Source organism: Aquarana catesbeiana, linkage group LG01 (assembly GCF_042186555.1).
Source record: "Aquarana catesbeiana isolate 2022-GZ linkage group LG01, ASM4218655v1, whole genome shotgun sequence".
Lineage (NCBI taxonomy): Eukaryota > Metazoa > Chordata > Amphibia > Anura > Ranidae > Aquarana > Aquarana catesbeiana.
The window spans coordinates 380,544,365-380,561,014 of NC_133324.1; the positions used below are offsets into that span (position 1 = coordinate 380,544,365).

A 16,650-nucleotide genomic window follows, 5' to 3' on the forward strand; every position below is an offset into this window, starting at 1 on the left:
CACCTCCTGATCAACAACATACAAAGTTTGGGAAGGTAGGGGGGGTTCTGCCATCTATTTTTATATGATCAGGTTCTCTGATGAAACACTGCATACACTAGCAGGTCCGGTGTAAAAAAAAAAACAAAAAAAACAAAAAAAAACAAAAAAGAAGTACTACAGTAGAAATATTTCTAGTTTATGGAACAAAGTATTTAAGCTACTTTTTGATATCATAGGAATACTCCTTAAGCCAAATCCTACACTAGCAATTCTGAACTTACAAATTGATGATTTGCCTCCACCCTATCGTACACTGACCACTCATACTTATAGCTGCTAGAACAATTATAGCTAGATGCTGGAAAGCGTCTCAAGCACCTAACAGATCTGAAGTCTTATTACTAGTACAGCTGAATCATTCCTATGAAAAGCCCTCTCCATAAGAACAGGTAAAAGCCAACACTTCGAAAAGTTATGGAAACCGTGGACAGACTGGTGTCAACACCGACACTAGTACCTCTCACTGTGTTAATTTTCCTATATATTTACTGTGTTACTTGCCTATTACAACTACACCTTACTGCATGATTTTCCTGACTGATTATGCCATGATATATGTTTCTGTATAGATGTGTTATCCCTACACATTTGTATCTATGTACACTTTTTTCTTGATACTCAAAAAAAAAAAAAACGTTTTTTTTTATATTTTTATATTCCATCAATTAAAAAAAAAGGAGGGACTAAATTATTTTCCGTTTTGAAAGACCAGATCAGGGCCTGCCTGTGTCTGCTCTGCATAAACTGAGCTGGCATGGATTTGGCAATCATCTCACTCTTCTCTGATCAGCAGGGGGATCTGCTCACACTGATCAGAGTGAGCTCCGCTCTGTGTGAAAGGGGGTTAACTCTTGCAACTATAACTTTGTTTCTTATCAGATCACCTTTGACTTTCCATCTGTGGGAGTAAATTACAAATCATTAGCAGCTAATGTCGTTCAGTATATGAGTACTATCCTGAGCCACACTGGTGTTTTTGATCATCAAAGTTATGGACAAAATATTACTGTCCAATGCCTCGATCATTCTTCATTAAACCAGCATATTCTAGAGAGTACAGACACATGTAAAAAGCATTCTTTTGATTTACAGTAAACCAGGAGCACAAGTATAACCTATGGGCAGTTTCACAGCTGCTCAGTGCCTTATGGCCCTCTGATACAGTGCCCAGGCAAAATGTTTATTAGCTAATCAGGCGCTCCCAAGCAAAAACAGATCCTGGAAGGTATGAAAAAAACACTTCGAAGATATACTCCAATTGGGTAAATATATCTGCTATTTGCTTTAGATGTTGTTGTGGAAATTTTTATTAATGTATGTTGTCAGATGTCCCCCAGTGTCAATTTTGCTGTAATACGCTCATGCGAGCGTATTCGCACATACAGATGTTGGTGGAAGACCATTGACTGTAGAAACCTTACCGTGGACACGGCAGAACTGTTTGCTCTTTTAGGGATGTTTGTTTATGCCTCACCAAGAGACTGGCCACCTCATGGCGATTGCATCAACGCTACTAGTAAACAGATCTTACCATACAAAAATTATGGCCCACTGAGCCATGATAGAGTACGGTTCGCGTCACTGGTAGCGGTGGGAATGTGCACACGACCGTGTTCAGAGCCATGCAGTTAGTGTTCAAATTTTGAGACACTGTGTCTCACAAGGGGCTGGCCGCATGGCTCTGCACACGTCACTACTGGAATTCTATATGAATATATACATATGTGTGATTGGTTCTTTTGACAGAATACAAGTGTCCGATTGGCTGATTCTGAAGCCACCACCTTCCTTTCTTATTCATGTTTACTGTATAAATAAAAGCAGCAGATCACCACAGGCAGGATTTTACTAAGCTCAACGTGATACCAGCGTCTGTCTGTGTTACTTGGAGATAAACAAGTGTGCTTTCCCGGCATTATATAAGAGAGCTATGATTGTGCTCATTAGCGCACGGAATTATTTGCTTATAGGAGAAGCTTATAATTTCCACCACAATGTACAGTATCTCACAAGAGTGAGTACACCCTTCACATTTTTGCAAATATTTTATTAGATCTTTTCATGTGACAACGCTTAAGAAATGACACTTTGCTACAATGTAAAGTAGTGAGTGTGCAGCTTGTATAACAGTGTATATTTGCTGTCCCCTCAAAATAACTGAACACACAGCCATAAATGTCTACACAGCTGGCAATAAAAGCGAGTACACCCCTAAGTAAAAATGTCCAAATTGGGCCCAAAGTGGCAATATTAAGTGTGGCCACCATTATTTTCCAGCACTGCCTTAACCATCTTGGGCACGGCGTTCAAAGCTTCACAGGTTGCACTGGAGTCCTCTTCCACTCCTCCATGACGACATCACAGAGCTGATGAATGTTCGAGACCCTGCACTCTTCTACCTTCCATTTGAGGATGTCCCACAGATGCTCAATAGGGTTTAGGTCTGGAGACATGCTTGACCAGTCCATCCCCTTTACCCTCAGCTTCTTTAGCAAGGCAATGGTCGTCTTGGAGGTGTTCGGGGTTATGTTGGAATACTGCCCTGCGGCCCAGTCTCCGAAAGGAGGGGGATCATGCTCTGCTTCAGTATGTCAAAGTACATCTTGGCATTCATGGTTCCCCAATGAACTGTAGCTCCCCAGTGCCGGCCGTACAGCCCCAGACAATGACACTTCCACCACCATGCTTGACTGTAAGAAAAACACACTTGTCTTTGTACTCCTCACCTGGTTGCCGACACACACGCTTGACACCATCTGAACCAAAATAGGTTTATCTTTGTCTCAGACCACAGAACATGCTTGTGGACTTTCTTGTGCATCTTCAGAAGAGACCCCCTTCTGGGACGACAGCATGCAGACCAATTTGATGCAGTGCACGGCGTATGGTCTATGACAGGCTGACCCCCCCTTCAACCTCTGCAGCAATGCTGGCAGCACTCCTACGTCTATTTCCCAAAGACAACCTATGGACAGGACGCCGAGGACGTGCACTTAACTTGTTTGGTCGACCATGGCGAGGCCTGTTCTGAGTGGAACCTGTCCTGTTAAACTGCTGTATGGTCCTGGCCACCGTGCTGCAGCTCAGTTTCAGGGTATAGGCAATCATCTTATAGCCTAGGCCATCTTTATGTAGAGCAACATTTTTTTTTTTTTTTTTTTTGATCCTCAGAGTTCTTTGCCATGAGGTACCATGTTGAACTTCCAGTGACCAGTAAGAGAGAGTGATAACACCAAATATAAACACACCTGTTTCCCATTCACACCTGAAAATGGCTAATTGGGCCCAATTTGGACATTTAAACTTAGGGGTGTACACATTTTTGTTGACAGTGGTTTAGACATTAGTGTTGAGTTATTTTGAGGGGACAGCCAATTTACTGTTCTACAAGCTGTGCACTCACTACTTTACATCATAGCAAAGTATTTTTTTTCAGTGTTATCACATTGAAAGATAATAAAATATTTACAAAAATGTGAATATATATATATATATATATCTATATCTATATATCTATCGAGAGAGATATAGATAGAGATATATCTCTATATCTATAGATATTTTATCTGTGCTCGCTTTACTATGGATGTTGAAAAATATGAAGCAAAAATTAGTTTAGTTTAATTAAGATCAAATTGTCCTTAAGGCTGCATTCAGACTTTGACGTTCCGTTTTGCAGGCAGAATTGCATCGATTCTGCTTGCGCATTTGTACCGCGATCCGTCAGGCAACAATCGCGGCAAAATCCGCCACGATTTGGTGCCATTCAAAATAATCGCAAGGGCAGAATCGCGGCAATTCCGCCTGCAAAATGGAACGTGTGAATGGGGCCTAAAAATGTAAGGTAACTTGTTTAAAATGGTTAAGTCAAATAGAGCTACTATAGATGTCCAACAGAGCACGGAGTAAAGAAGCAACTAAAGGCATGGGGGTAAAAACAGTTTTAGAAAGCTCTAAGGTGCAGTTCCCTGCTGCAATATTCTGAAGGTGTCTGGTGTCAACATAAAACAAAATGCTTTAACCATTACTCAATATTTTTTTATCATCTTTACAACACATGCTGTTTTTTTAAACACATTTTCCGTTAACTTGCCAATTGTGAGGTAGAAGGCTGGGTCCACACTGCTGCTGTGTCAGACATCGCATGTGATTCACACTGCACTGTTGTGCAAGCCACATGCAATGTTTGGGAGATGCAAATTCAGTTATACAGATTGTATGGCTAAATTTGCATCGCATTAGGACCAAAGTTGTGCAGAATCCTTTTTAGTCCAGAGCCAAATCAGATCGCATGGGTGTTCACACCCATGCGATCTGATTCCTGTCCGAGTTGACAGGTCGCACTGCGATATGCAAACCGATCTGGGGGTGTCATTAACTTTGTGTGGACACCTGCAGCGGTTCACATAGGGCAGTGTGAACTGCCTGCGAGTTGTATGTGAAGCAGAAACCTGTACTTGATTTGCACGGGATCTCGCATCGCAGCAGTGTGAACCGGCCCTATTATCAGCACGGATACTATTATCATACAAGACTCTTACCACTGGGGACCGTCCATAAGCTGCGGCTGCAGCAGCTGCTGCAGCTGCCGCACTCATCTGTGGAGAGATATTGTGAAGACTGGCATAAGCTGCGCCTGGACTTGTCAGCTCCCCATTCATACCAGCATGTGGCACTATTCCAAATGGTGTTGGATAAGGACATGGGACTGCCATGGGTGCCCTAAGGCCAGCTGCATTAAAACAAAAAAGAAATATGGAGTACATTAAACAGTGAATTACCAACAGGACATATATTTTATTCAGATTATGTGTTTTAAACCCTTAACAGATGTCTTTGAAAAAAAATATGCGCTTATTTCCATACGTCATTACACTTTTTTCATCTTTACCATCATAATATTAATTTGAATTTTAAAGACTTATTGCTCTCAAAATCGACATGTCATTTACGTAAATAAAGCTGGTATAATAGTCACACATCAGCATTCCAAAGCTCCACAGGTTTCTGGCCCCATTGCTTTGCAACTGAGATGCCAGCTCCACCAACCTTTTGAGACTATTTTAAAAAGGTCCCGACAAGCCCATCTATTTTACTTTACATTACAGGCTGTGTAGCAAGAGGAGTGGTGGGGGCCAGGGATGCCAGCAGGAATACGCACTGCTTGTATACCCTTCCCATGAAACGTAAAAGGCTTGTTACAAAGCATATGAAACCATGCAATTCAATTCTGTAAGCAAAATTAAATCTACAAGGGAGAAATATATAGGCTGCAATTATTATACAGGATTTAGATAGCGTAAACAGTTTGCGCAGCGCTTTACAACATGAGGGTAGACAGTATAGTTACAATACTATTTAGTACAGGAGGAATCAGGGGGCCCTGCTCGTTAGAGCTTACAATCTAGAAGATTGCTGACCTCCTATTGAAAATCATGGTCATCTGGCCATCTGCAGCTTCTTTAACTTTTGAGTCGCAAACCCAAACCAAGCACATAGAAAGAGGTCAGATCTGTGTATTTGTTCTGGATCAGTAGACTGAAATACTGAATCCACTGGATTAGCCAACAGGCCAGGCATTTTCAGAAGGAAAACAAAAAATAAAATAAAAAAAAACAAAACAAATGGTAGCCTCTTTAACTTCCTTAGAACAGGGGTCTCCACACTTTCTAAACAAAGGGTTTATTGTCCTTCAGGCTTTAGGGGGGCTGGACTGTGGCCAGTGGGAGTGGACATTTTCCTGGCATCAATGGGCGTAAACATTTAGTATGAGGGGGAAGAAAATTGCCCCATCTTAGGAGGAAGAGTGGCCAATTGTTGGTGTCAGTAGGAGAAATGGTCCCCCTTGTTAGTTGGCAGAACAGTGTCTCGTATCAGTGGGAGGAATAGTGCCGCAAGAGAAGGAAAAAAACAAAAAAAAAAAAAATTGTTTTTTTTCCATCATATTTACCTGTAAAAAATTTTCTTCATCAATTTCATACATCATTGGACACAGAGTGAAGCTATTATTTATTAATTACTGGGTTATACTTTAGACAGGAAGTGATCCCCTATATAACCCCTCCCATACAGGAAGTACTTCAGTTTAGTAGCAAGCACTTAAGTGGTTGTAAACCCTCAGGGTTTTTCACCTTAATGCATTCTATGCATTAAGGTGAAAAACCTCCTGTACTGCAGCTGCCCCCAAGAGCCCCCCTTACCTGAACCCGGTCTTTCCAGCGACAGGGACGGCACACCAGGTCCAGCTGTTGTCTCGGATCCTCATTGGATAGATTGATAGCAGCAGGAGCCATTGGTTCCCACTGCCGTTAATCAAATCCAATGACAGGAGTCGGGGGCCGGGTCCTGCTATCTGTGTCAATGGACGCAGCAGCAGGACATGGGAGCGTGCCTGCACAAGTGCCCCCAGGTAAAGCGCTTCTCCGTCGGGGCACTCAAGAAGAGGAGCCAGGAGTGCAGCGGAGGGACCCCAGAGGAGGCAAGTAAGACGCTGGCGGCTGAGATAATCTGCCTTCTAGTTCTCCACCCCCGGGATATGGACCGGCACATGTCCCTCTGCCCAGGTAATATATGGTTCACCTTCTCCTTAGTTGAACGGCTCCTGGTACCACCCTGGTGGTTGATCTAGGCCACTGCAGTGCATTGTCGGACTGAACTCTGATGAGGCAGTCCTGAAGCTCCACTGTCCAGGACCATAGGGCCAGATGAACTGCTCGCAACTCTGGGATGTTGATGGGCAAGCTCTGCCCTTGACCATCTCACATGAACTGTGAGCCCCTCTAGGGTCGCTCCCCAGCCCAAGCGACTGGCGTCTGGTCAGTACTCTCCATGGCACCGAGAGGAAGGCTCTTCCCTTTTGCAGGTTCTGATCCTTCAACTACCAGCTTAGGCTTAAGCATGCCCGGGGAGATAAGGACATGGAGTAATCCAGGGCTTGTGCGCTCCTGTTCCAAGCCAACAAGATATCTTGTTGTATAGGCCTGGAATCGAACCGAGCACAGGGAACTGCCATGACGGAGGATATCCTTCCCAAAAGACTCATACAGAGCCAAATGGAGGGTTGCCTTGTGCCCCTTACCTGACGCACCTGATACTTCAGGGCACAGATTTTTACGGGTGGCAGAAATAACTTTGCCTGGACCGTATCCAGGATCAGACCTACATACTTGAGACTGAGCTTGTCTCAAGGCTGACTTTTCAGTATTTATGACCCAGTCCAGGTTTTCTAAATACCGCACTGTGCACTCTGTGTTCCAGGGCCTGTAGTGAGTGATCTCAGAGCAGGAGGTCCTCCAAGTATCCGAGCACCAAGATCCCCTGGGCCCTTAAAAGACCCAGTACAAGTGCTAGGATCTTTGTAAACACCCGGGGTGCTGTGGCAAGCCCGAAGGGCAGTGTCACAAACTAGAAATGACGTTCCTCTACTGCAATTCGAAGGAACCTCTGATGAGGTTAAAAAATAGGTACCTGTAAATACGTGTCCTTGATAGCGATGGAGGCTAAGAAGTCTCCCATCTGGAGCGAGGCTACTACCGAGCGGACTGACTCCATCTTGAAGGATTGGCTTAACAGACAGATGTTGGTTCAGGGATCTTAGGTCCAAGACAGGTCTTATGTCCCCATTTGGTTTTTAAACTGTAAACGGGTTTGAATAAAACCCTGTGCCTCTCTTTTGGACACCGGAACCTGCATGATCACTCCCTGATGCACTAACTGCTCTAAAGCTTGAAACAATAAGTTTCTTTTTGGAAGATCCCCAGGAAAGTTGGATCTTAGAAACCTCTCTGAAGAGGAAACCTCCGTAATTCCAGCTTGTAACCGTGGAACACTGTTGAGGTGACCCACTTGTCCTGCACCACTGTTCTTCTAATGTACGCAAATTGAAGCAGGCCCCCCCCCCTACCCCACAAAGTGGGGGCATCCCCTCAAAATGAGGGCTTGGTGCCAGGTTTAGAAGAGTTTTCTCTGGCCCTGGCCCTGCTGCTTGCCCCTGGCTCTAATGTCCTGTTGGCGGCGGTACTGCCTTAAAGCTGAAATACCTGGGGAAGACCAAGGTTTTAATTGAGGGACGCCTGGTCCTTCTCTTTACAGGAGGAACTCTTTCCTCTGGAAATCTTTTGGATATTTTTATTCAGATCACCACCAAATGTTCCTCATGGAATGGGAACCCTGCCAATAGCTTCTTACAGGGAAGCTCGGCTGACCAGTTCTTAAGAAAAAGGAGAAAGGAAAAGGCCTGCCAAGTAGGTCACAGTAGCTGGACACTATGGTTAATTTAGTTAAATTTTATTGTAGAAAAAGCACACTATAATATCAAATACAGCAAAAACAACAATCTAAGTGACACCTTTCCGAGGTAATTTAAAAAGACAACTTTGTTATTAAAGAGGGGGGGGGGGGGGCAAATCGTAGCTGCGCATACATCCATTCAATCGGACACACGCACAGCTCCAAGGGTTGGGATTGGTTAAAGTATTGGTTTACAACAAACTGCACATGCTACCATCCCACTTCCTAGTTAAGCAGCGAGTTATAGCTGACCCATAAGGAGATATGCAGTCAGGTCCATAAATATTGGGACATCGACAATTCTAATCTTTTTGGCTCTATACAACACCACAATGGATTTGAAATGAAACGATTCTAATCTTTTAGAATGTAAATACCCTCAAATTAAAGCTGAAAGTCTGCAGTTAAAGCACATCTTGTTCGTTTCATTTCAAATCCATTGTGGTGGTGTATAGAGCCAAAAAGATTAGAATTGTGTCGATGTTCCAATATTTATGGACCTGACTGTATAGCTGTTAACCGATTTAGATATGGATGCATTTGAGCAGGTAGGTGTTGCATAGGCCACCCTGTGTTCTTATTCCAAATTTACAGTCCAGAGTTCATCCAGGCACTTAGGTCTAAGGGCTCTAGGAACCCCATATTTTAGCGACAACTCTATTTGTAAGTTATAACTCTGACAGCAATTCAACATCAACACAGTAAAGAACATTTTGATAAAAGCCTAGTTAAATGGGATGCATCTTACTTAATGGATCGACACCTGGCGGCTTGCCAGGAACAGGCCGCAGTCCAGTCGAATTGCTGCCAGGTGTGGGCGCATCAGTTCGCGGAGTAGGCGTGTTAGATTTAGAAACAGGAGTTGTGGATTTCTCATTCTTCCAGGAGGTGAATAAAAGGGGAAATAAAAGGACAAAAGAGATCAATCAATTCAAATTCCTGTCTGCAAACATGCTTGTCTTTGCATAATAAAAACATGTAAGAGTTACATCAGCTCCACACAGGCACCAGCAAAATGAATCTCTAGCTGAACGAAAGGATACAACACGCTAAATGACTTGAATCCTCCCAAAAGTAAACAACTTATTGACTCTATGGTTTACTCTACAGCAAACCTCAAATACTCACCCTGCTAAAGTCAACATCCCTAATGGAAGAGTCATAACATATGTGCTTTCACAGTCATATCTTTCAAGTACCTATTCATAACATAGGAGTGTACAGCAGACCTGTGTAACCAGAGCAGCATGAATGGAAACACGCCTTTAAGGAATAGGCTGTGCAGTGAAACACAGCTTACTACAATGTTTAAGAACATATATACCAGATTTCAACAAAATTCCATATATGTATGGAAATCTTCAGTTATATAAACAAAAAATAGAATTTCATGTACCTAGTTACAACATTATTAGAGGTTATATACTCTTATTAAAGCGGTTGTATACCCCGCTTTCACATTTTTACCTACAGGTAAACCTATAATAAGGCTTACCTGTACCTGTAGGTAAAATTAATATCTCCTAAACCTGTACGTTTAGGGGATGTTCATCTTGCATGCAGCCACTGACGTCTGAAGGTCTGACGGATGTTGTCAAAAAATCAGAGCTCCTTGCCGGAAAGAGGACTCCCGCGCATGCGGAAAGAACATTGAGGGAATATGTCAGCGCCCGCAGTGGTAACTGGGAGGTGATGCTTGCGCTTCGTTCTAAGGCAAGTATTTCATAATGAGCTAGTGTGCGGTGCATACTAGCTCATTATGCCTTTGCCTTACAGGGTTTTTTTTTGCGGGTGTACAACCACTAAAAATGAAAATATGCAACACTGTAAAAACCGCCAATAGTTGCAAATCGCACATTAAAATGACCCACTTTGCAAATATAATTTTTCCACTTCTTAAAGTGTTTCTATACCCACCAACAAATAGTAATATATTGCAGCTTACCAGTCCACTGATGAAGTGACTGGCTGCATTAGTTTCTTTTTGTTGTTCTGGCTAGGTTTCCTTATTTTCACTTGCTGATCCTACCTGTAAAACACATTCTGCCTTATGACAATACTCACTGTACTGTATCTATGGAGGAAGCAGTGTTGTCACCCTAGGATAGAAGTATTTTTGAACTTCAGAACACATCCCTGTCTCCATAACACAGGGGAAGTGTGCTGATGTTCATTGAGCTATCATGGGAAAGAAGGTAAGACTGCTTGAGGTAACACTGCAGAGTGCACAGGATTAAATTGTATTTCTGGCAGGATCAACGGGTTCTCTTTTGCATTTATCAAATGGCTATGACTAAACACTTTCAATCGGTACAGTTAATGGACCGAAGGGAAGCAAAGTATATTTATCCCTTAAAATGAACTTCTCTTAAGTATAGTTACTTTATGCAAAATAAGCTCACAAAAAAAAAAAAAAAAAAAAAAAAAAAAAAGCAAATTGAATAAAATGGCTATTTTTTTTTTTTTTTTTTGCAGGTAAATTTTTTTTATAATTTTTGGAGCCTGGAAGCATTGCACAAGCAATCAGAAGATCGCTGATGCCATGCAGGTCTCCTGCAGGCTGTCCATGTGAGCTTTTCATCACATGCCTGACAGGTGTTCCAGCGCGGTTCCAAAATATTGCACTTGCTGTTCTTTGAGGATGTAATCTCTCTGCAATGAAAACTTTGGACTGCATTGATAAATTGTGAGCTGGCGAGTATGAGCATTTGTCTGCGTGAGCTGTCTGCCCTGTACTACCAAGGCAGTTTCAGACTGACAGGGAGACTCAAGGAACTACCACAGCGCTCAACAGTGCCATGGTAGTTCATTGAAAACTACAAGCCGACATCTGCAAAGGCTGTCGGTACTTGTAGATCATTCATTCACAGAACTCGGTGAATGAATGGTGTGGTCACGTGGGCGGGGCCCTGCACGGCCATGCACTTTTCAAAAAGTGAAAGCTAGTACAGGGATTTTCTCCACGTACTGTCACAGGGTGAGAGGGTAGCGGGAAGCGGCAGCTGCATTGGGAACAGGTTACATGTTTCACCCTAAAAATGGGGGGGGGCGACGACGACATGTTAAATATTCCCAACGGTGAACTTATCCTTTAAGTGGCCCCTTCAATTGGTGACAATGCTCATTAATGGCTCATAAATTGTACCTGCATCTTTTCTGACAGTGCGCCACACTACAACCCATGTTCATGCATTGTACTGAAGCACACCTTCATCAGCAATGAGGTTTAAATCTGAATCAACGGCACCACACTGGTAGCAAGTAGTACCGGGTGTTCCCAACTTAAACATTTTAACTAAACCTTAAATAACATCTAACAGACAGGCTTTATATATACATCTTGTCTTACCAGGCTGTGTTCTTTGGACTTTGATGAGGGAGTACTGCTTGAGGATGCAATGGATGCTGGACTTATTGGAGGGTCTTTCTTTAAAAGTCGAGCCTTGTCCAAACCATTTTCCCTGGGAGAATGTGCTGGGCTCCCTCTAGGAGAAGAGGGGTCCTTTAATATAAAAAAAGAAAGAAAAAAATATATGCTTTTAAGTACACTGCTCTGTAAAAGAGTTCAAGATCTGTGTAAGGCTCTATGCGCAAGAATGACTATGAACAAACTCTAAAACATACACTAACAAAACTGATGGAGAATACACACCTCATTGGAAACATCCACCACCAGGTTGTCATCACTCTTTTCACCATCACTGTCCTGCATAGGGAAGAAAGCACTTCATGTAAGACTGCACTGTTCCAAAAGAGGAGGCTAGTCAAAGTTTATGCAATTATTTGGTAACTTTACACACTGTAATAACTATACAGAAAAATGTAACCAAAAGTCTCTCAAGGCATACCAACTATTTTATCTGACCAGGGTTGTTTAGGTCTTTGTGGATTGTCATTTTTAATCCCATTTTAGTACTGCAAAGTGCTCTGAAGCCCTGCAGATTTATTTGCTAAATAGAAAGAAACCGAAAGAGCTGAATATCAAAATGGTGTTTGGATAAACCACTATCACTCACTGTCCAAGGTAATCAATAGCTGGGCTGGGGATTTTCGTGGCTCCTGTTTTATTCACTATGAGAGAAGACAATGGAAATGCGTGCAAAGTCATCATTTATCTGCAGTTATCCATATGGCAAAAGAAGCACTGGTTTCAAAACACAAAACAGTGCTGAGTGCCAGCTGTACAAAAGCACAACAAGCAGTATGTAGATGTCAATATGCTGCACACTGCTAAAATGAAGATTTTAAGCTCTAATGACAATTGGGGCTGTATTTGTTAGTCTCAAATCTCTAGGAATACTTTGACAGCTTAATGGATTTCCAAAACTTAAACAGCAACTCTTTTTTTCTCAAAAAAAAAAAATCCCTCTGGGTTATCTATGTACATTGCAAGGATTTTAACAAACTGTTGCAGATTCCTACTTTTTGTTATTCTAAAGAAATAGCTGCTTGTGTCCATGTGCTAAGTGAATCTGTATAGGAGTGGTTTTAGAATGATCAGCTGCTGCACCTGCAGGGCTCTAATGAGGAAATTGGAGGGTCTGCATCCCTTTAGATGGGATTTTCCTTTGGGAGTAGCTCACCAAAAATGACATTTTTATTGCAGGCGGTGCCAAAAATCTGACTTGTATCTTAGTGCAGACTTCTGGGAAAATCAGTGAGCCAATCACACAGGATAGGACATATCTGGGGGGCATTCTGTACACATTCTGTGTACAGAACACCTCCAGGTAGCCATATTGCATTTTACAGAAAATTACAGCGCTGCAGATGGAAAATAAAAAAGTAATTTTTAAAAACCTTCAATTACAATATAACTTGTGTCACAATTGTATACGCTAATTTTTTTTTGCCATTTTTTTCCCCCACTAAAGTGGAGTTTCCCTTTAGGGGAATATGTAAGCATGGACATTGCTGCACATCCACAGGGTGTCAACAGTTTAAGCAAGCTCTGCAGGTATTTGGAAAACTGGACTGCTCTCAGCTATATCAACAGACTTTCTACACTTGAAGCACTGCTTACATTCGAATAACAGTCAAGTATAATTACATACTGCCAGAGCACAAGGCCTAAAATACATAGGCAAAAGACTTGGAAGCGCTTCCAGCACCTGTGGCTACAGACTTATTATCCCAGGAGTTTAATTAAACCTCCTACAAACTTGGGCAATGCAAACTGAACACATGACACAAAGAAACGCATAGGCAGAAGTTACCTTCATGTCAAAATGATCAGTAGATAAAAAGAGACAAAGACATATGAAGTTGATTGCAAATCCAATTTTTTTTTTCCTCCTAACTCTACCATCTGCCTACTGACCATGGACGTAACTTTAGGAGGAGATGGGCTTGTATGTTGGTAAGGGGGTCCTCTCACACATTTTTGCTGGAAAAGTATAGAACTTCAGTTGTCTACATTTCTGGATATTTCAATTATTGGATTTGAAAAAAAGATTGCACCTGTCAACTAAAAGACAAATGAATAAGGGAACAATATTGCACCCTCAGAAAACTAAACCTGCAGTCAACCTAGAGGGAAGACAAAAAAAACAAAAACGTGTTCCAATTTGGTCCAACATGGGAAAAAGAAAAAAAAACTTTCTAATCCCAAAGACCAATTGGATACTCCATTGATCAACATTTTGCAGTATTTATTGTAAACAATAAAAGCCATTTATGTTTTGTGCTTTAACACATTAAGCCTGGACCCTACCTTTTTACATTATGAATTTTGTGATATCATATGCTTAATCTAAATTAGGGTTTATGCACATGGCTTTAGGGATTTTTAAGCCTAAAGTAAACTTCCAGATGCTTTTCCATATCCAAAGAGCCACACGTGCCTCATGCAGCCTGCCATATAAGTGAATAGTGGCCCTAGTATGTGTGTATGTATGAATGCGAGTTAGGGACCTTAGATTGAAGCTAGAATAAGAAAAGGGTTTTTGGGACTTTGAGTGAGGCACAGGAGATGTGATAGGAGAACTTATAAATTTGTTTAATTGGCATATAAACAAAGTGTTTTAGGAGTCCATCTATATACTAGGCAATGGGATACAAAAAAAATAAAAATAAAAATTAATGTATGTAGATTGAAGCTGCGTACATGGATGGCGATGGAGAAGTACCTAAAAACAGAATAAATAAAACTGCGGCCTTACTCTTGTAAATGGTAATATCTAGCATTCTGCATGCACAGGAAGATGCCAGTGCAATAAAACATGGGCGTTTACAAGAGTATGGCTGCATACAGCCACTTTGTATGGCAGGCTGTACATGGCATGTGCGGTGTCCCAGGCACAGAAAGCACCTTGAGATTTATGCTAGGTATATAAAAGCCCTTTTTTTTCCCCCAAGTGCATTAACCCTTACCCAGCTCTAAGAAAGGTTTACTTTAACACTCTTTCTGGTGCATGAAGCAACATATGCATTAAATGTTTATAAAGTGCAGAGAGACCTGAAATGAACACTTGCATTTTTTTCATTATATAAATTCAAAACTATTCATTAAAAAAAATTCTAATCTGTTACTAAATAGGATATTTTTGCAGCTCAACTGAGGTAAAGAAATCCTGCAGTTTAAGTGTTTAAGGTAACAAATGTTCCACACAACATATTGATGACAAAGTAAACAGATAACCCACATGAACTTTACTAACATCTCACTAAACAAACACCTGACTACATCTAGTCTAACCAAATACACCCTTAAGAAATATTTATGCTCCTTTATGATCCTTAAAGCATATTTGCTTCTCAGCGATAAGATGTATGGTCACCAGTCACGTTCAACCAGGATCCTTAAATATAGTACACAAAGGAGACAAATACACAAATATAACACGGGATTACTGTAATAGGTGTGAGGTTAGTTTACTTTGTAATTCTGTTGCCATGAATACGGCATCAGATATCTTCATGTACTTACGTAACGGGCGGCTATATCTTTTTCTTCAGTCTTCTGCTTTTTGCTTTCTGAAGAATAGTCTGCAGAATTTCTGTGCTTCTCTGCTGTTCTGAAACTTGCAGACGGTGAGACAGAGGAGCTCTGGAAGGTAAAATGTGCCCAAATTTAATATTGAAGTATAACTAAAGGCAAAACTTTTATTTATTTTTTTTTTTTTTGCCTTTGAGTGGATATGGATTAGCACAACCTATTGGTTTTTATTCCCATCTGTGCTCCCATTAAGGAGATTCACCCTCTCTATTTGTCCTGTTTACCAACACTGAAAGGGAAAGTAAAAGAAAATCCCAAATTTTGGGCTGTCCCCATAACAGTAATTGGGGGTGGGAATCTTCAAGTGGGGACATTAGTTCTCGTTCCCAAGGAATTCCCTTTATTTACAGGTATTTCCTCTCACTTCCTGTTTGGCTATGGGACAGGAAATGAAGGGAAATCTCTGCAATGGGACACAGATGGTGAAAAAAAAAAGTTTTACCTATTAGTTCCACTTTAAGGGCAAAACGAAAGTAAAAGTAGAACTAAAAAGGCAAAAGTTTTTCTTTCCCATTTTCGATAGAGTAAGGGAGGGTTATAACCCCCTTTGGTTTTGTTTTTTTGCCATGTGTGACCCACTGGGGAGATTTCCTGTCCCATAGTCAAAACAGGAAGAAGGAGGAATCCCTGGCTGTCACCAGGGTCAAGCGAGCTAGTGTCCCCGTTTCCTTCCATTACTGTTCTGGGGACTGCCCAAAATGTGGTGTTTTTTTTTTACTTTCACTAATCTCTGAAAATGGTAAACATTAAACAAGACAAAGAGGGTGAAATCTCCCTAGCGGGGACACAGGCAGCAATAGTAACCGGACAGATGTACAAAATCCCTCTCCACTCTAACCAAAAATAAAAAAAAAAAAGTTTTTTTTTCATACTGTAAAAGGGGTTGTAAACCCTCGTGTTTTTTCACCTTAATGCATCCTAACCGGCCCCCCCGTTTTACTCACCTGAGCCCTTCGTTCCCTCGGTGGAAACACGCTGTACTTCTCTGTCCGGGGTTCTCAGCTCTTGATTGGATAGATTGATAGCAGCAAAGCCATTGGCTCCCACTGCTGTCAATCAAATCCAATGATGCGGGCACCGGGGCCAAGTCCAGCATTCTGTATATATAGACGCATATTCTGGACTCGGGCGCGCCCGCAAGGTAACCCCCCAGGAAAGAGCTTCTCCCAGAGGGTTTACCAATGCAAGGTAGAGCTGCGAGACTCTAGAAGATGAAGATCAGGGCCACACTGTGCAAAACAAACTGCACAGTGGAGGGAAGTATGAAAAAAAAAAAAAAAACCCTTTAAAACTGTTTGTTCATGAATGCACACAAATCCATG

The 16,650-nt window shown here is 41.7% G+C and overlaps 1 protein-coding gene across 5 annotated transcripts in view; it reads right to left on the minus strand.

Annotated features, from left to right (window-relative positions):
* Positions 1–16,650, minus strand: part of LOC141146947 (transducin-like enhancer protein 4) — a 182,711-nt gene that overhangs the window by 45,118 nt on the left and 120,943 nt on the right. For all 5 annotated transcript variants that reach the window (XM_073633843.1, XM_073633834.1, XM_073633826.1 and 2 more), the window contains 5 exons: positions 15,260–15,379; positions 11,984–12,037; positions 11,681–11,833; positions 9,080–9,209; positions 4,584–4,774 (listed from right to left, as the gene is read on the minus strand). In XM_073633843.1, coding sequence (XP_073489944.1) covers positions 4,584–4,774; positions 9,080–9,209; positions 11,681–11,833; positions 11,984–12,037; positions 15,260–15,379 — 648 coding nt within the window. The remainder of the gene's footprint in view (positions 1–4,583; positions 4,775–9,079; positions 9,210–11,680; positions 11,834–11,983; positions 12,038–15,259; positions 15,380–16,650) is intronic.